The sequence below is a fragment of the Planococcus citri genome, chromosome 4 (genome assembly GCF_950023065.1).
Source record: "Planococcus citri chromosome 4, ihPlaCitr1.1, whole genome shotgun sequence".
In the NCBI taxonomy this organism is placed as follows: Eukaryota; Metazoa; Arthropoda; class Insecta; order Hemiptera; family Pseudococcidae; genus Planococcus; species Planococcus citri.
Genome location: NC_088680.1, coordinates 53,874,472 through 53,893,584, shown reverse-complemented (window position 1 = coordinate 53,893,584; position 19,113 = coordinate 53,874,472). Strand labels below are relative to the sequence as shown.

Genomic DNA, 19,113 nt, shown 5'->3' with positions numbered 1-19,113 from the left:
TGAAGTCATGTGGATACTGAAAACCGAAAAATGATCATTAAAATTTATTTGATTTTGTCAGTTTCTTCGATTTTTTTAAATTTTTTTTTTGAAGTATTCTAATTCTGAGTACGAATTTGAACTTGGTTTTATTCCATATTTGAGGTTGTTTATTTATTTTGAGGCAATGATGTATTTTAATTTTTTGAAAATAATTATAAGGGGAGTTTTTGGAGCCTTTCCCTTTCTCTTCTATCACTTTAATGAAATTTTCCTTGTCGTTCAAGTTATTGAAAGGTACAAAAAAAATTGCATTATCATAGCCTCTTTCTTATTCAACTTCTGTGGCTTCAAAAATTATCGAAACAAAATTAATAACATTTTTACTCGGTTATTGGCCATATGAAGACGAAGACTATTGCCTCCAGTTTAATTTTTCATGAAATTTCGTATTACCTAAATAATTAATTAATTAATTTTTCGATTCATTTCACAGGTCAGAGAAATGTTGAGAGCGAGAGACTCGAACGGAGCCAGAATGCTTACGCTTATTACTGAACAGTTCCTATCCGATCCGAAACTTACATTATGGAAATCGCAAGGTGCACCGATGACTGATAAATGCAGACAACTCTGGGACCAACTAGGTATGTCATTATAGTCGTAACATAACATATCGTTAAACTGATCACAAATTACAACAACCAGATCACAAACAACGTTACTAATCACTCTTGGTATTTGTTCAGGTGCTCTATGGGTTTGCATAGTGTTGAATCCGGATTGCAATCCTCAAGAGAAACAGCACTGGAAAATGTTGTTAGAAAAATGGAGTCGTATCGACGTATGTCCGCAAGAAGATCCAGATTTCAGACAACCACCTCCGCCGCCTAGAATAGATAATGTAATTATCCGATATATTTGTATCTAAATATTACCCTAGCATTTTCCTTTTTTCCACTATGAATTTTTCATTTTGTAAAATTCGGCTTCGCGCGATATTGATTTGTTTTTTCGACAGTTTAATACACTCTGCCGAGCTTTATAAATAATTATTCGTGTAAGTAGTTGTGCTGGTTTATTAAACATTCATGGTTTATGCGGCCAGCATTACTGCTAAGGTGGTTTGTTCGCTTCGAGTGATTAAGAAATAACGTCTATTAATGTCGAATTGTCGATAGATGAAGAGGTTTTTACGATAATTTTCTTGTATTTTGATGCTTGCAGTACCATCGCGGAAGCAACAACTACCATTCTTCAGATAGCAGCTCCGAGGATGAGGAAGAAAACAACAGTAATAGTTACCATGGCAATAGTAACAATAATAGCAGCAATAACAATGCTAGTAACAATAACAGCAGCAGCAGTAGTACTAATAACAATAACAATCGTTCGCCTCGAAGACATCGTTCTTCATGGTCTTACCATGTCAGAGAGAGTAAACCCAGGACTATTTTTCATAGGTATCTATTGGTTTAATTTTCTCTCTTTCTACGTTCTCGTTCGATTGAATATTTTTTTATTGGATGTACCAAGGATTGGTTTTTCGGCTTCGAGTGGAATATTTTTCTTCAAACAGATAACGACTCGAATAACGTTATCGAAGAAGTATGAGAAACATAAGCCTGCGTCGGTTTACGACGTTGACTTTGAGGCCGCGAAACCAAGTACCTGTGCCAGAAAATGTTTACTCGATAACGTGTATGTAATATTCGAGAGTATTAACATGATTGACTTTAAAAAGTAAAATAGACAGGACAAATATTGTGAAATATATTAATCCGCCATATTTGAGTATTAAATCAGCAAGTCTTCACGCCAACATCTCAATTGTAATGTCTATAGACGCGATCTCATCGTCGTCAACTTTATTTAATCGTCAAATATTAAGCACATACGTACATATATAAAAGTTATATTCGTACATTCGAACGAGAACGAGTCGAGTTGACATTATCTTAACGATTTCCTCGCTTATTTTGTTCAACGAATAATTTTTTTCTTTTCTTATTTACAGAGCTTTAGATGCTGTTAACATGACGTGGGATAATGTGCATTTGAAAAATATTTTAATGAGCGACACGTACTGTAGCCATGTTCCCGATACTACTCCGCAGAGCGGTAGTTTTAATTCTCTTGGGCAGCCTTTATGGCACGGTAAAGTATCTTTTTCTGCGCAGATATGGTAATAGGAAAATATTCCACGACCGAGTACTATCCCATCCCTATCCAACGAGTTAAACTTAAAACCGTACCCGACTACCCACTGCACCGCCTCGTCGAGTAAAAATTGTTATTGCGAGTTGAATACGAATTTTCACAAAATTTTCATCGCTGCTTTCCTCACCATGTTCGGTGTTCGTTGGTTCGATTGCTGTAAATTCTTTTGTTTGAAGTTGCAAAATTTGACCTTTTTAAAGGTTTAACTTTTAAACCAACTTCATCGTCGTGTATGAAACGAATTTACTACTCTCTGTTCTCTATTGTAAAGCTTCTTTGTTCGATGATGAATACTTTAAATGCTGTGTAAATTCGTCGGCGTTCCCACTGACGCGGTCAAAATTATACTAAAGTGTTCCAAAATCGATTCGAGTCGACTTTTTTTTTATTCTTTCTTTTTATTTTTGAATTGTAAAGAATTCCGAGTAAACGAGTTTTTTTTCCTAGTTTTGAAAAACTTCGCCAACGAATATGAGGCGAAAAATTTTTCTTTTGAAATTTTTCTTTGTGGGAATTGGAATTTTTCCGACGATTTTAAACTTTATTGTTTGAAAGTTTATACCTTTATTTTTTTTCGGTGACTGACGGTTTAATGAATTGATGGAAATTTTTTTCTGGAAATAAAGTGTCACGTTCAGAAGGGTAACCTGAATGTAGCATATTGCGTGATGATTTCAGTCAAGTACAAACTTCCGTTCGGTTAGGAAAATACAACTGTCAGTTATTCATTGGTGTTTTCAAATTTAAAATGAGTTCATTATCAGGATGATTACATTGAATTAAGTGTTGTGAAGACAGTTCGCAGTTCAGTAATTTCTATTTTTAAGTGAATTAATCATTCTTTAAATAACTTAAATAGAATTTTGGATCATAAAGATTATAAGTAATCCATTAAAAAATGAGAAAAATAATTTTTTAATTTGCTTTTTCACGAAATATTTCAAAAATTAATCAACTTTTTATTCCAAAATTACACAGAAGTAATGCTTTTTTGTCAGAAACAGCCTTACTCTTGATTTTTCACCGAAAAGTTGGAAGAAAGTCAATTATTTCAAAAAAGCTTGCTTTTTGCTAAAATTAGCAAAGTCGTGCTCTTTGCCAAAAAGTTCCAAAAATTTTCACCTTTTTTTTTTTTTTTAGCAAAATCGTTGAAAAAATGTTTTTCTAAAAATGATTCAAAAGTCTCGCTCTTTACTGCAACAAAAAGTTGCATAAAGTCTCGCATTCTTGACAGAAATATTGAAAAAATATGTTTTTTTTTTACCAACAACGACTAAAAAGTCCAGCTTTTTTCTAAAATTGTCGAAGTCTTTAAAAACTCGTGTTTTTTTTTTACCAGTAATCATTTTTTTTGATAATAATTTTAGTCCGATTTTTGCTACAAATGGTCAAAAGTTGTTTTCTGCTAAATATTGTCAAAAATTCTCGATTCTTCAACAATTCACAAAAATGTTCGCTTTTTACCAAAATGGTTAAAAATTATTATCCAACTTTTTTTTCAATTTCAAAGACTTTCACCTTTTTTCTAAAATTGTCCAAAATTTTATCTTTTTGCCAGAAATTTTCCGCAACGCTTTTCTTTTTGCTAAAATTGTTAAAATTTTTCATTTTGCCAAAAATTGTGAAAATATTCTTGATTCTTCAATGTTTTACAAGAATTTTCATTTTCCAGAAAAATGGCTAAAAATTGTCATTTTTATTTTTCTTTGTTTTTTTTTTTTGCAAAAAAATTCCAAAAAATCTCATTTTCTCCAGAAATTGTCCAAAATTTCGATTTTTTACCAGAAAATGCCAAAAAGTTTTTTATTTTGCCAGAATTGTCAAAGTTTTTCATTTTGCCAAAAATCGTGAAAATATTCTCGATTCTTCAATGTTTTACAAATATTTTCATTTTCCAAAAAAAATGCTAATAATTGCCATTTTTATTTTTATTTTTTTTTTGAATTGTCCAAAATCTTGCATTTTCACCAAAAAATTGTCAAAATAGCTTTTCTTTTTGCTAAAATTGTCAAAAACTTTTATTTTGCCAAAAATCGTGAAAATATTCTTGATTCTTCAATGTTTTACAAATATTTTCATTTTCCAAAAAAATGGATAAAAATTGTCATTTTTTTTGCAAAAAAATTCCAAAAAATCTCATTTTTTCCAGAAATTGCCCAAAATTTTGCTTTTTTACCAGAAATTGCCAAAAGCTTTTCATTTTGCCAAAAATCGTAAAAATATTCTCGATTCTTCAATGTTTTACAAATTATTTTCATTTTCCAAAAAAATTGCTAAAAATGGCTAAAAATTGCCATTTTTATTTATTTATTTTTTTTTGCAAAAAAATTCCAAAAAACCCCATTTTTTCCAGAAATTGTCCAAAATCTTGCTTTTATACCAGAAATTCCCAAATAGCTTTTCTTTTTGCTAAAATTGTCAAAATTTTTCATTTTGCCAAAAATTGTGAAATATTCTCGATTCTTTAAAGTTTTACATACATTTTCATTTTCCAAAAAAGTGGCTAAAAATTGTCATTTTTATTTATTTTTTGTTTTTTTTTTGCAAAAGAATTCTAAAAAATCTCACTTTCTCTAAAAATTGTCCAAAATTTCAACTTTTTGGTAGAATTTGCCAAGAAGCTTTTCGTTTTGCTAAAATAGCCAAAATCTCGCGTTTTTGCCAGAAATTGCAAAAATTTTATACTCGTTGCAAAAATAGCCAAAAACACTAGTTTTCTTACCAAGAAGTTGCATGTTTTGTTACTTTTTCGGTTATCAAGCGTTTTTGGTTACTCATGTACTACGTCGATGATGCCAATAATTCATGTTGAAAAGAAAGTCTCATCTTTTTGTTCCATAAATAGGGTACTTTGTTGTGGAATATAACCTATGTAAATGTCGAATAAATGAACGAATATCTTCTTCCGATAATTTCAACTCTTTTTTTTTTTTTTTTGTTTCGATTTTTCGACGATCGTTCATTTATTCGTCAAGACGTCAACATTTTGCCAAATTCACTCATAGACTATTGTATCTAATCGTTGGAATTGTTTTCATTTTACAGAACCATTGCCCACTTGCGCAGCACGTATCGACGCTCTTCGATCTCATGGCCACTACGAAGCAGCTTTACGATTAGCTGTCGCAGTGGTCCGCACCATGAAGTACAACCAATTGAACGCTCAACGTAAATGGCACGAGAGTCAGCAATCTGGATGTTCTTCGAGATGCAGCGAAAATAACCATCGTAGTTCACCGCGTTATCTGCCATACAACGACCACCGTTCTAGCCCACACTGTCCGCCTAGATGTTACGATCCGCGTATTCGAAGTCCTGGACCGATTAGAGGATCTGATCAAGCTTGCACTTCGAGATGCGGTTGTAGCGGCTATGATAATCATCATCGTAGCAGTCCTCTGTGTAATTCACGATGCTACTGTATGGATTCGCAGAGTAGAAGTGGAATGCCTTGTAGTCCTCGTTCCTATGATTCTTATTCGAGGTATGTGTATGGCTACTTACTTGAGTGAATCAGGGTTTTTTTTGGGTTTCTAATCGTTTGTGTGTTTTTTTTCAAAGGTATTCTTCGTGTTCGCCGAGATGTAATTATAACGAGGGATACAATTTGCGTTCACCTATCAATTGCAATACATATCGAAGCAGTAGCTCTTTCGGTGATTCTCATAGATCAAGCTTAGGATGTTCTTCGAGATGTAGTAGTAGCAGCAGCAGCTATTATGACAATCATCGATCGTCTCCGTGTAGTATTCGTTCTAGCAGTAATCGTAATAATTGCGACTGTCGTAATTCATACTATTCCAAGCATTCGTCTTCGAGTACGAATTGGACTGATGGCTGGATCGGACACCCGTTAGATCCGGTTGGCTGTATATTCGATACGTTGACCGAAGCTTCTCTAATATTAGATGATAATATTCCTCATACACCTTCTTTTTTTGGTAAGCCAAACCGAACTATGGAATTGGATGAGATTTTCTTAGCAGTGTGTTAATTCTATCATTAATTTTTTTTTTGTATGTGCAGATCCATTAAATGCGGACGAAACTACTATTCGTATCACTCCTAGATATCACCACGTGGCTGTAGTCGGTTCACGAGATCGTACCGAAACGTATCTAACATTGGCTGTTGAAGTGGCTCTGATGGCATTAGGTCAACAACGAATAATGCCTCCGGGTCATTACGCTCAGGTAAGTTTTCTTCTCTCGTGATTACATTTTGGTTATCGAAATACTTCATACTAATGCGAAAATTATTACAGGAGAAAGCCTGCAAACAAGAAGATAGACTGATTTCCAGACTTCAAGAGATGGAGATGGATAATAGTTTGATCGCTGTGCTGAGAAGACAAGCTATCGTCTTGTTAGAAGGCGGACCATCGAGTGGTCTTGGTATTGGAATTCATCCGGAGAGTGTTCCGATGCATACCTTTGCCAAATTCTTATTCATGGTCTTGCATAATTATTATCCGGATCTAGCTTACGAAGTGGGCTTGAGAGCTATGAGGTGTGTATTTGTTTTTAATTCAATATTGCCGAAAATTGTCAAAAATTTTAAATTCCAAAAAATTGTACTTTTTTTCAAGAATTTCCCTAAAGTCTTGCTTTTTGCCAAAAATTGTCAAAAAATGCTAACTTCTTATAAAAATGATTTCTTACTTGAAATTACCAAAAATTACAAATAAGGGTCGTTCTTTTGCCTAAAAAATGCAAAAAGTCTCTTTTCAAAAAAAAAAAAAAAAAAACGAAAAATGTATTTTCTATGATTTTTAAATTTTTAGGAGGTGTTGAAATTATCAATGTTTGAATATTTGAAAAACTATTTGAAAACTTGGAAAAGTAAACATGCTTAGCAAATGTTGCATTATTGGAAAATTTCAAAATTTTGACCAAAAGTTGAAGATATTTTGAGAAATGTTCAAATTTTTTAAAAATTAACTCTTTGGAATTTTTGAAAGCTATCAGAAATGTTTGAAAAATGTTTGGATCAGAAATGTTTGAAATTGGTTCAAAATTTTGGGAAATGCTCAAAGTTTTGACAAAAAACTGAAGATAGTTAAAAATGTTTGAAAATCAACTCTTTGGGATTTTTGAAAAATATTGCTCAAAATTTTGACAAAAAATTGAATATTTTTGAGAAATGTTAAAAATTTTTGAAAATCAACTCTTTGGAATTTGTAAATACAATTAGAAATGTTTGAAAAATATTTGAAAGTTTGGAAAAAAAAATTGAAAAATTGAATTAGGTTTCAAAAACATTGTTTTTGAAAGATTTAAGATTATTAGAGGAGGTTTGAGGCTTAAAATTTCAAAAAAATTAATGTATGTATCGAATTACTATTTTTCCATGACGCTAATTTCGAATTTGAAATCGATTTGGCCCTGAAATGAAAACTGAGGTCCCCAAAGCCACAAAAGGGGGGGAGGCTTGAGGCCCAAAAATTCCAAAAATTCAATATTTCCAAAAATCAAAATTTAAGCTGCTTCCTAGAAGGTAGGAAGTGAGGGAGGGGGTTGGGTTTGAGGTCCAAAATTTTGAAAATAAAAGTTTGGTATCGTATTATAGGGTTTCTGAAGACTTTAATGATACTGATTCTAAATTTCGTATGACCTCAAATAAAAATTGAGGCTCTCAGAAGGGAGCTTAGGACCAAAAATTCAAAAAATGTTGAAAAATGTTTGTGTTGAGTCGGACAGATTTCAGAATCAAAATCAGAGTCCCTAGTAACGTATATTTTGATCCCCCCATTACATTTTATAAAATTTTTAGCCCTCGATTGTCTTCTGGGAAGCTCTATTTATGTAAAAATTAAAAAATGTCTAAAATTCAAATTTTTTTGAAAATTAAAACGAAAAAAAAAAATTTATTTTTTTTATTATTTTTTTTCATTATTCAATTTTGAATTATTTTTAATTTAAAGGGGTCAAATAGGTTTCAGAATAAAAATTAGTGCCTTTAAAACTCCACATTTCCATACCCAAATTGCATTTTTTCTAAAATTTTGGGCCCAAAGCTTCTCTGTGAAGCTGTAGTGAGGCTCAATTTGAATTTTGGAGTAAAACTTGAACATAACTTTCCAACAACATATTTTAGACCAATTTTTACGAAATTTTTTTTGAAAATTCAGCTCCGTTAATTCGATACTTAGGTATTTACTCGATTAATAAATAATTTTTCCTTTCTCTTCCACAGATTACCTATTTTGGAAGACCACGAAGACGCCGATGATCCAGTAAATGGTAACGTGTCATCGTTGGTTCTGAGCAGATATCCAAGATGGTTCACTTTGGGACATATCGAAACACAGCAGTGTAATCTAGCCATTACTATGATGAGCGCTGCTAGAGGTATTTTCATAGCCAAGTCTAAACCATTAACATTTTTCTTATTTGGATACCTATTCTAATTAATTATTTTCATCACAGGTGAAGTTATGAGACTTAGAACGATCCTGGAATCGGCTCAAAGACATATTCATAGTTCCTCGCTTTTATTTAAATTGGCTCAAGAAGCGTTTAGATTCGCTACACCAGAAGCTGGCCCCAGGCATCCTACTTTATTGAACGTAGCTTTTGAACTGGGACTACAGGTATGAAATATTCCCCTCTTATTCGCCAACTTTCCTCGAATGAAATAAATAACTAAAATGAATATTTTTTTGCAGGTGATGAGAATGACTGTGGTTTCACCATTGAATTGGAGACGTCGTGAAATGGTCCGTTGGCTGGTAAGCTGCGCTACTGAAGTTGGAGTCGAAGCGTTGATCTCAATTATGCAAAACTGGTATCAGTTTTTCTCACCTACCGAAGCTACTGGTTCGTAATAATTCAATTAATTACCTACGATTAATTTACAATAATTTGGATTTTAATTGATGTTTTTTTCATACGTGTTTAGGACCAGTTGCTAGTACGATTATGTCTCACGCCACGATTATGAGGTTGAACTTATCGTACGCTCAACAAGAAGAGCTATCGGCTTGTGCTCGTGCTCTCGCGTTACAATGCGCCACAAAGGTATTTATTTTACCATTTCATTACGTTTTTGAAGTCTCTAGACAATGTTATTAATCTCGATTTCTTTCTAGGATCCACCTAATTGTTCTTTGAACGCATTGAATCTGTGTGAGAACGAACCTATGGCTCACGAAAGCGCATATCAAATCGTAGTTCACGCAGCTCCGCATATTATGACATCATCTCAACTATTTACTATCGCACGTTACATGGAACATCGTGGTTTTCCAACTCGTGCTTATAAGCTAGCCATACTTGCCATGAAAAATGTTCATCTAGCGTACAATCAGGTACATAAAACACCAAATACTCGTAAAAATATCGAAAATATTCTCGATACTAATTTCATTCTTCATTTCCAGGATACACATCCCGCTATCAACGATATCCATTGGGCTTGCGCACTCTGCCATTCGCTGGGGAAATCCGAACTCAGCAGTATGATCCCATTGGTGGTAAAAAACGTACAATGTGCCACTGTCCTATCGGATATTCTACGCAGATGTTCGATGACCCCGCCCGGTATGTCTTGTCCGCATCCGAGCAGCGATAACGTCAAACACCATCATCATCATCACCACCATCATCACCATCACAGTCATCGTACCAGCAGCATGGTGAATCGTGGCAACGTCAAACCTCTGTCTTACGATAGACCACCATTGAAGCAGCTTTTGGAGGCAGCGGTCGCCGCCTACATCAGCACAACGCATTCCAGACTGATGCATATTTCACCGCGACATTACGGCGATTTCATCGAGTTCCTTGTTAAAGCTCGCGACACGTTTTTATTAGCTCACGACGGACATGTGCAGTTCGCTCAACTAGTCGAGAACATGAAATTGGTCTACAAAGGCAAGAAAAAATTGATGGTTTTGGTGAAAGAGAGATTCGGCTGACTAGGGTATTCGACAATTCAGTCACATAGGTGACCGAATTGGCATTATTAGTAACCATTTTTTTCTTTTTTCTTTTTTTTTACGTTTTTTGCAATGAGACTGGTTTATTTGTATATAAATAAGTTTATGTCTAGGATCTTTTTTTCCTTCTCCATTTTTTAAAAAATGAAACTGTGTTTTATTTATTTTTGACTATTATGTTCGTCATTATGCCAAAATATTTATGACTCCGAGATGTACATATAAATTGTACAGTGTGTACATTGTGGAAGTATAACTTTCATGTATTCCTAAGGTTTTTTTTTTAATCGAATTTTTTTTTCAAGTGGATGTAACCCGGTGAAGCATTTTTCGATTTTTAAAGTGCAATCGAATGCGCAAATTTTTCTCTCATTAGTTTCTTTGTGATATAATTTTTTTTTCATTACGTTTTAATTTTACTTTTAGTGTTTATACAATTTTTTTTATTAGTCATGTATTTTTAAAACGTATTTGAAGCATTTAAATCGTATTACTAGTAAGTTATTTTTTTTCCTTTTTTTGATTTTTTTTTTAAATGTAAAATATCATCCAAGTGTATATTGCCTGTTTAATTTTTCATTTTACTTTTTTCCCCCGACGTTTTAACGATGAAAAATTGTGTATAATTCAAAGAGATATTACTGTCCAAGTTCTCGTTTTCTTTTTTTTTGTCTAGCCAATAAGATTTATAAAAAAAAATTTATTCCTACCATATTTATATCAATTTACGTTGAGTTATTAGTGAATAAGTGTAACTTTGTAACATGCGTGTTTGTATTTGCGTTTTTTCAAAAACAATATTAGAAAGGTCGTGAATAACATTCAAAAAATTATCGAATTTGAGATACCTATCGATCAAGTAGAATTATTATATTGTTTTTGCTGTTTTGATTTTTGAATGTTATCGTGCCATTTTTAATTTTATTGAACGCGTAGAAGCAATTTTTTATTGTGCTACCATCATCAACGATCTGCATTGAACAGCCATCTTGATTACATTTGTTACCAGTTTTTATTATTATATTATTTTTTTATTTATTTAGAAAAACAACAGTTATTTTTTTTTTTTTGATAATTTAAGAGCTTCGATATTTTATAGTATTTATTATTTTTCTGTTCTGTTTTTAAAAGCTTTTAATTATTATTGGGTTTTAAAATTTTTTCAAATCTGTTTGACGTTGAAAATTTCTATTTTATTATATCCAATCGTTTCGGAGTAAAAATCTCATTTTTTAAAAGTTTTTCATTATTTTGATCAAAATTTTATTACATGTTTGTTGATGCAAAAAATGCCAAAATATTCAGTATCATTAATTTGAAGATATTTCTTTCAGAATTTTGCAAATTTTTCAATCATTTTTCATCTCTGATGTGATTTTATTTTATCACATGATCATTTTTTCCTCAATCATTCGTTTTAACTTTCAATGATTCATTTTGAAATGATTTTAGAGCTTTGGAACATTAGATCTTTGACTATATATACATGGACTACTATCTTCATTGTTGCCGATGAAGCCGAAGTAATAGAGGTACTAGATCGGGAGCATCGGGAATTTTCATGCGCGCGCAGGAATCCGAACCACCCTCGCACCTTCCAATCACGATGAACCACGGAGCGACGAACACCCTCCTACGTCCCAACGACCGCTACGCTCGTTGCAACGAAATCTCGCGCATGCTCAGAGCCCATGTCCCGATCTAGTACCTCTATTGCTTTGGCTTCACGATTCCCGTTCAACAACAATAGGAGATAGCAGTCCATGTATATATAGTCAAAGCATTAGATCAAGCATGAATTGAACAGAAAAGTATTCTATTCTCGTTGTATGGGCTGATTTTGTTTTATTACACCTGTTTTTAAATTATTATTTATCCTTTTAATTCAAAATTTTTAATTTGAGAAAGAAATTTCCTGATCTGAAATTTGCTGAAATTGAAATTGAAATTATTCTCATATTCTTTCAGTTCACTGATCCAAAACATCAAATTGATAAGAAAGTCACATTTTCCCGCATTTTTTTCCTTTGTTTACAAAAATGTTGTTTACAAAACACAAAATGGCCGCCATTGACGTTGGTTCCAGTGTTCGATCGTGATTTCCTAATTCGTTGCGGGTTTATTCTCTCATTTCTTTCGGTTTAATTGATATTGTGTTTTGTTGACTTAATACAAATTATGATTATAAAACAATCGTTCGTTAGTTCTCCAACCTACATGTGTTTATACGAAAGCTTCAGTCATGCTTGAATTTGTTTCCAAAGCTACGGTATGTAACAATTTTCTCTCGATTTTAACTACCTCATTGGCTAAATATCATTTGATATCATTACTACATTGAATATAAACTTAATTTGTAGTGATCTCATTTAATTCTAAGCTTTATGTTCTATTAATTTCAATTATTAAATTCGAATTTCATTCGCGTGATTGAAACAACACCACTAAATTCACGTTGAATCTTGAATCATCTCTTCGAAATTTTTTCTACATCGGTAAGGAGAAAATTTCTCTTTAGCTAAAATCAACGAACGGAATTTCGTTAGTAGATGATTATTTAAGCATATCGTGCAATTATTATATTGTTGAATATTATTTTGATGTTTTTGTTTTTTGAGTTTTTCTTTATTTCGTTACATTACTCGATTTTTTAGTTGAAATTTTTTTGCTTTTGTTTTATTAGTTTTTTATTTTACTACTCGCTGTGTTTTGTTTTATTATCATTTCTTACTTTTTTCTTATAATCTTATACTTTGATCCTCGAAAATCGATATGCGAAGGAAAACGCTCCTCCATCGGACAGAACATTGAACCGTGAAATTGCACAAATTACCGTTGAATTACCAAGATTAGTTTCTAAGTATATTGTAAGGTTTTATTCGTGTATATTCTGTACTTATTAATATAATGAGACTTTTTACAATACGTATGATTATATGTATTCGTTGGACTAGTAATATCTTTTTACTTTTCTGTCAGTTTCAATAACGTTGTCACTTTGTAATAACTTTTTTTTTTTTTTGAATAAAATAAAGACTGCAAATAATTTAACTATGGGTTTTATTTTTCAGTCTTTCGTCGTAGTTTAGCGAGTAATAAATGTGTTGATCGTCTTCGGAATCGAAATCGTCGACCGAGTTTTGGCTACGGTTATCGTTATCGTAGCTCGCATTATCTATACCGTTGTGTTTCGAGAATGTGGATGGTTCTGAGTTGTTTTGATTATCTGCGAAATAAAAGGAAAAAAATTATGTTCGAGTTGGAGTCACGATTCTAGAATGAATTAAAGAGCTGTAGAATGAATGAGGTATGAGAGAGGAGAGATACTCACGTGCTTTCTGGAATCTGAATCGTTGTTCGTTTTCTGCGTTGAAAAGATATGAAATATGTTGATTGGTCCAGCTCGACGATGGACATATTCTGGGCTCTGGTCTAGATTCTTGTAACCTGCAGAAACACGAAGAATAATTTGTACAAATTGATTGAGAATTAATTGGCGATCGAGGATCGAGCCAGTAAAGTAAATCAAATGAGTACGTTTGCTCGTACTTTATAAAATAATAATGAATGAGCTTCGTGCGAACTACGATTACTAATAGGAAAGCGAACACAACCGAGATGAAGATAATCATAAAGATCCAAAACCACATGAACCATTGAACGTCCGGTAATTCGTACTCCTGCAAGAGAACCTTCGGTTAACGAGGGAATATCTTCCAGATCACCAATTAATTTTCAACACTAACTGAAATATTCAGCTCGTAAAATTCTTCGCATGTTCTATGCAGATCCCATACATCACGCAGATGTTCGGAATGTAATTCGAACGGATTATCGGTTAATTTAATAGTGAAATTTAACTGGATACAGCTCGAAGACCAAGGCCAGGAACTAGGACATGGTTCCATGCTATTGATAATGATATCGTTTTGTCTTGAACCGAAAACATTGAACGCGATTAATGAAATGAATCGATTGATTATTAATTAAGGTGGTGAAAATTGGTCAATTGAGTTAGTACTTACATTGCTGATACATTTTCGTTCGACATGTGTTTCTTATCGATATACTCTTTCGTTATTTTGGCTAAAGCTTCTTTGAAATGTTCTCGTATCAAGTTAAACTACACATTTAACGAATTATACAATCACAAAAGCACACTAGAGATGCATTTTTAAAATAAAATCAGATGACAATTTACCTCGAACGCTGAAACTCCGGCTAAATATAACTGAATCCATCCTGGTATCTCAGTCTCATGAGGTGATGGTTCGGTTAGCGGTTCCTCTGCATTATATGCAAATTATTATAGCTAAATCTTTTGTCACAATTTGAGGTGAAGATCGTTACATTGAACTACAAATCACTGCGGACTATTTAGCATACGAGTTCGATTTCAATTACTTACCTATTCGTTCGAAATTAATGCTGAATCCACGATGAGTATTTGGATGGTCTTTGGCCATGAATGTGATTATGACGCAAGGTCCATTTTCTTCGGATGTATTTTCTTTTGTTATCGGCGACTGTTTCGAATGATTTTCTATCTCCACTCTGCTACCTACCGCTACAATTTCAGATCAGATTAACATGTGGACTTTAATGATGAGATTTGATTCTGATTGGTATATTTGTTGAACACCTTACTTGGTTCTATAATCATCGCATCTCCTTCTTCTGTATCGATATCCAACTCATTTATAACCAATTTCAACTTATATCCTTTACCAATATGAATTATATAAGTCCAAACACAATTCACCGGATACGGTTTAGGGTAATTTGAAGACTCAACTCTGCCATAATCTTTCATAATCGATACAGTGATCGAGCATTTATCATTAGATGATGACGGTGACGGTGTGGTACTTGTTGTAGCACCTTCGTAGACATTATCACCTATAAAAATTATCCAAATTCAGCAATTGCCATTTTTTGCTGCAGTTGATTTGGTGGATAAGGTTACTATCATAGGCTAAAGAAATTCTCTAAAGTATAGATTATTCTTACCTTGGATTATTGATACAGCTAACAAAAGAAAAACGGCGTAATTAATTGTTTCAAATAACGTCATTATGCCAAGAATTTTATGAGTATGTGTATTGTATGGGATATGGTGCTCGAACTTGTTTGATTTCGTGTAGGTTTCTATACTTAGGTGTAGGTATACTACTAATGATTGACTCCTATAATAAGTATATAGGATTATGACATTCGAAAGAGTTTTTTTTTATCTTATCGCGAAAGTGGGATTGATGTGTTGTCGATTTTTAATATCTAATTATGAAGTATTGTTTTTTTGTGGAGATTTTATGACGGTTGGGGAAGGGAAAATACAAATATGATTATATCGACGCAATGTTTGATTTTTATTTGAGGATATGTCGTATTAAATATATTATAAATACGTAAAATATACCTATGGAAATCTCATTATAACAATACTGAATATTACCTACTCGACGACCAATTTGATGCACTCTTAATATATGGTGTTTGTACTGTTTGTAATTTGAAATTTGGTTTTTGTCAATGGTATTATTTGAAAATGGTACAGAGTTTTGCATTGACGATTATTTAATTGTGAGTATCTCTACCTATCTATGTATTTCGAGTTTATTTTATTTTTACGAGTACCTAAGAATTTTGAAAATCATCAAACCAGTCTTAATTGGAATGAAAATGTACCATAACTACATACAATTTTCAGGCTCTCTAAGGAGACGTCTGGCTAAGAATTTGTTAATTTTATTTACTTTTTCAACAAATTTTTGAAGAGTTCTTCAAAATTGTTTTCCAAGTTCACAAAATTGAATTTATTTGATTTTTTTATTGGCTTGTTTTTCTTTCAATTTTTTCGTTTTGTAGTCCCCCATGCACCACATCTCCACATTGAGTACCTATACCTATCATTTTACCAATTCATTTCAATTTTGAAACAATCTCTTAACTTTTTAAAACTGATTTCTGACATTTTTTCTGTGCATTTCTTGAACTAAAATTCGTTTTTTTTTTTTTTTTTTTTTTTTTACTGTTTTTTGAATGGCAAATTCTCTACCTGTTTTCATTTTTATTATTTATATTTTTTTAATGAATTCAAATTAGTGAAACTTTACTCCAAGTGAAACTTCAGGGATATTTATGGCTTCATAAGCAAAGATTTCATTGAATTTTTATTTTTTATTTTTTGTTTACAATATTTTTTTGGTTCATTTTTTTTAAAATTTTCATTCAAAAAGAATTATAACTTTTTCAGAGCTCGTGAACTCCCAAGTTACTAAACAAAATTTCAGTTGCTAAAGTTATTTTTTTAAATTTTCAAAACATTTAAATTTTTCAAATCTTGGTTCAACTTTCTAAAATAAAAAGCCAAAATTGACAAAAAAAAGTCTAGTTTCTACCAAAAATTTCACTTTTTTGCCAATCATTGCCAAAAAGATGGTATTTGTCTACTAAAATACAAAGTCTTCCTTTTTGTTAAAAATTGGAAAAATTCTCTCTTGTTACCAGATTTGCTTCTAAGCAGGAATAAATAATAAAAGAGTCGGATCGACAAGATCGCGATATAAATCAAGATCTTCCAGGGCTGGTGACCGAAACGATCGTTTTGTTCCGTTCCGTTCATGAACAAATCACTTTGCATTTTTACTGTTCTGTTCCGTTTTGTTCATCATTTTTTCGTTCCGTTCTGTTTTGTTCTGTTCTGTTCCGTTCCGTTCCATTTGTTCTGTTCTGTTCTGTTCCGTTCCGTTCCGTTTTTCTAAGGGGGGGGGGGGGGATCCCACCCGCCACTTGCCAGAAAATTTTTTGAACTGGACAAAGCTAGATCGAATCATATTAACATGCAAAATTTGACACCATCCAAAATTTTGAAAATTTCAAGAACTGAAGTTCATATTTTTGTTTTTCATTTTTTGATGAATTTTTTAAACTCAAATTTGGTCCCATGTCCCAAAATGACTATGAGAAAAAAGATCAAAATTTTACCGAATTCATCTAGAATGTGCTATAATCAATTAATCATGTCCCACTCCCACCACTCCTGCCAAATCAACTGAAAATGATTTTCAGCCATTTTGACTTTTGAGCAATTTGCATTTCTTTCTGCAACCTTCCAGCAGATTTTTGAGAATCGAAATTTCCACTAAATTTTACCAAATGAAGATGGAATTGGAAAGCTAAAATGCACACTTGACCACCCCCCCCCAACCTGCTGAGTTGGCAGTTGGTGAGTTGGCTGATACGCTGATAGGCTGATAGTGTAGGTAATTTCAAATTTTTTCATTTTGTTCTGTTCTGTTCCGTTCCGTTCTGTTCCAATTTTTTTTTCTGTTTTGTTCTGTTCTGGTTTTGTTCATTTTGTTCTGTTCCGTTCTCAATAAGATTTTTTCCTGATTTGTTTATTGTTCCGTTCCACCAGCCCTGAGATCTTCATATCCTTGCTTCTAAATCTCGCTTTTTTACCTAAAATTGAGAAAAATTTTCATGTTTTAAAAAAGGGATTAGTCAGTCTTGACTTTTCTGCTCAAAATTGTTGAAAAATTTCGTTCTCTAACCAAACATTTTTTAAAATCCCTGCATTTTGTCAAAATTGTCGTGGTCTCTCGTTCAGCCAAGCATAACAAAAAGTAGGCTATCGCCATTTGTAACTTTCTCAAAAGTTGCCCAAAGGCCAAAATTAGTCTCACTTTTTAGTGGAGTGGCAAACAGCTGAAATACAGGAGAAAACGACATTTGATGAAAGAAGCGTGAATTTTTGTATGATGAATTTTAGGGCCAAAATGAAGTTTTTAAGACTGGGAGCCATTCGGGCTCCCCCTCCTTCGAGGGGGGGGGGGGGTGGACCCTACAATTTTGAAATACGTAATTCCTGTTGATCGAGTTATGGTCAGAAATCAATTATTATGGTGCCCGCTGCTAGGTATTGATCAGCACTTTCTATTTTCATCATTGCAGTCGTCGTCCCCCCTCTCCCCCTGGTGTGGGGCTCAGCTTCCTAAATTGTGGATCTGGAAGACGTTGAGACTCGGAAATGTAATTTTGTGAAAATATACTAAGTAATGTGTACAAGTAATTTTGGTGGTTCATTTTTTGGTTCCCTCCCCCCTCTGCCCACTGTGGCACATCAAAACTTGAAAAACGCGCAAAATTGCCGCTTTAATGCCAAAACATAGTGGAAATGGTGAGCTAAATGCCAATTCTTCTAGGAACTGATGAGAAGCATTTTTTGAAAGCAGTAAATAACGCAAAAAATCATGAATCCCCCCTTTACGCGCCCCCATCAACCCCTAATTGCAAAAAATACCCTACTGGTAAAAATTCCACCAGAATTGAAATATTAAGCCAGTTACTGTTCAATATTGATCGATATGTTCCGCTTAAAGTGTCGGAATCATAATTCATAGCATACCTCCCACCCCCTCATGGAGGCAGACCCCTAAAATGTGGAGTCGATGAAAACCCCACTTATGTTTTGGCATTAAAGCAGCAATTTTGCGCGTTTTCAAGTTTTGAGGTGCCACAGTGGGCAGAGGGGGGAGGGAACCAAAAAATGAACCACCAAAATTACTTGTACATAGACATACACATTACTTAGTATAATTATTTTCACAAAATTACATTTCCGAGTATCAACGTCTTCCAGATCCACAATTTAGGAAGCTGAGCCCCACGCCAGGGGGGAGAGGGGGGACGATGACTGCAATGATGAAAATAGAAAGTGCTGATCAATACCTAACAGCGGGCACCATAATAATTGATTTCTGACCATAACTCGATCGACAGGAATTATTTCAAAATTGTAGGGTCCACCCCCCTCGAAGGAGGGGGAGCCCGAATGGCTCCCGGTCTTAAAAACTTCATTTTGGCCCTAAAATTCATCATACCAAAATTCACGCTTCTTTCATCAAATGCCATTTTTTTCAGTTGCCACTTGCCACTCCACTATTTATTCGACAGAAGTTTTGAAAAAAAAA

The 19,113-nt window shown here is 33.3% G+C and overlaps 3 protein-coding genes across 4 annotated transcripts in view; 2 read left to right on the top strand and 1 right to left on the bottom strand.

The window, feature by feature from the left end:
• LOC135844089 (zinc finger SWIM domain-containing protein 5-like) overlaps window positions 1–13,189 on the top strand; it is a 124,603-nt gene extending 111,414 nt beyond the window's left edge. Inside the window, exons 6-19 of the mRNA XM_065362197.1 lie at window positions 476–626; window positions 729–883; window positions 1,207–1,442; window positions 1,997–2,136; window positions 5,245–5,683; window positions 5,761–6,140; window positions 6,226–6,392; window positions 6,464–6,708; window positions 8,395–8,549; window positions 8,628–8,791; window positions 8,867–9,017; window positions 9,100–9,218; window positions 9,290–9,508; window positions 9,581–13,189. Coding sequence (XP_065218269.1) covers window positions 476–626; window positions 729–883; window positions 1,207–1,442; window positions 1,997–2,136; window positions 5,245–5,683; window positions 5,761–6,140; window positions 6,226–6,392; window positions 6,464–6,708; window positions 8,395–8,549; window positions 8,628–8,791; window positions 8,867–9,017; window positions 9,100–9,218; window positions 9,290–9,508; window positions 9,581–10,117 — 3,258 coding nt within the window. The 3' untranslated portion in view covers window positions 10,118–13,189. The remainder of the gene's footprint in view (window positions 1–475; window positions 627–728; window positions 884–1,206; window positions 1,443–1,996; window positions 2,137–5,244; window positions 5,684–5,760; window positions 6,141–6,225; window positions 6,393–6,463; window positions 6,709–8,394; window positions 8,550–8,627; window positions 8,792–8,866; window positions 9,018–9,099; window positions 9,219–9,289; window positions 9,509–9,580) is intronic.
• The window catches only part of LOC135844090 (NADPH oxidase 5-like), a 142,587-nt gene continuing 135,747 nt past the window's right edge, over window positions 12,274–19,113 (top strand). Inside the window, exon 1 of one of the 2 annotated variants that reach the window (XM_065362200.1) lies at window positions 12,274–12,407. The gene's annotated coding sequence lies outside the window, so the exon portion shown is untranslated. Of the gene's footprint in view, window positions 12,408–15,568; window positions 15,722–19,113 lie in introns of those variants that run through there. The other variant, XM_065362199.1, reaches the window with a different exon arrangement.
• Window positions 13,071–15,326, bottom strand: LOC135844092 (uncharacterized). The gene is made up of 9 exons (XM_065362201.1): window positions 15,149–15,326; window positions 14,786–15,037; window positions 14,547–14,705; window positions 14,340–14,425; window positions 14,164–14,261; window positions 13,885–14,071; window positions 13,688–13,818; window positions 13,470–13,585; window positions 13,071–13,364 (listed from the first exon to the last, which is right to left on the bottom strand). Exons 1-9 carry the CDS (start codon window positions 15,210–15,212, stop codon window positions 13,186–13,188), a joined length of 1,272 nt encoding a protein of 423 aa, XP_065218273.1. The 5' UTR covers window positions 15,213–15,326; the 3' UTR covers window positions 13,071–13,185.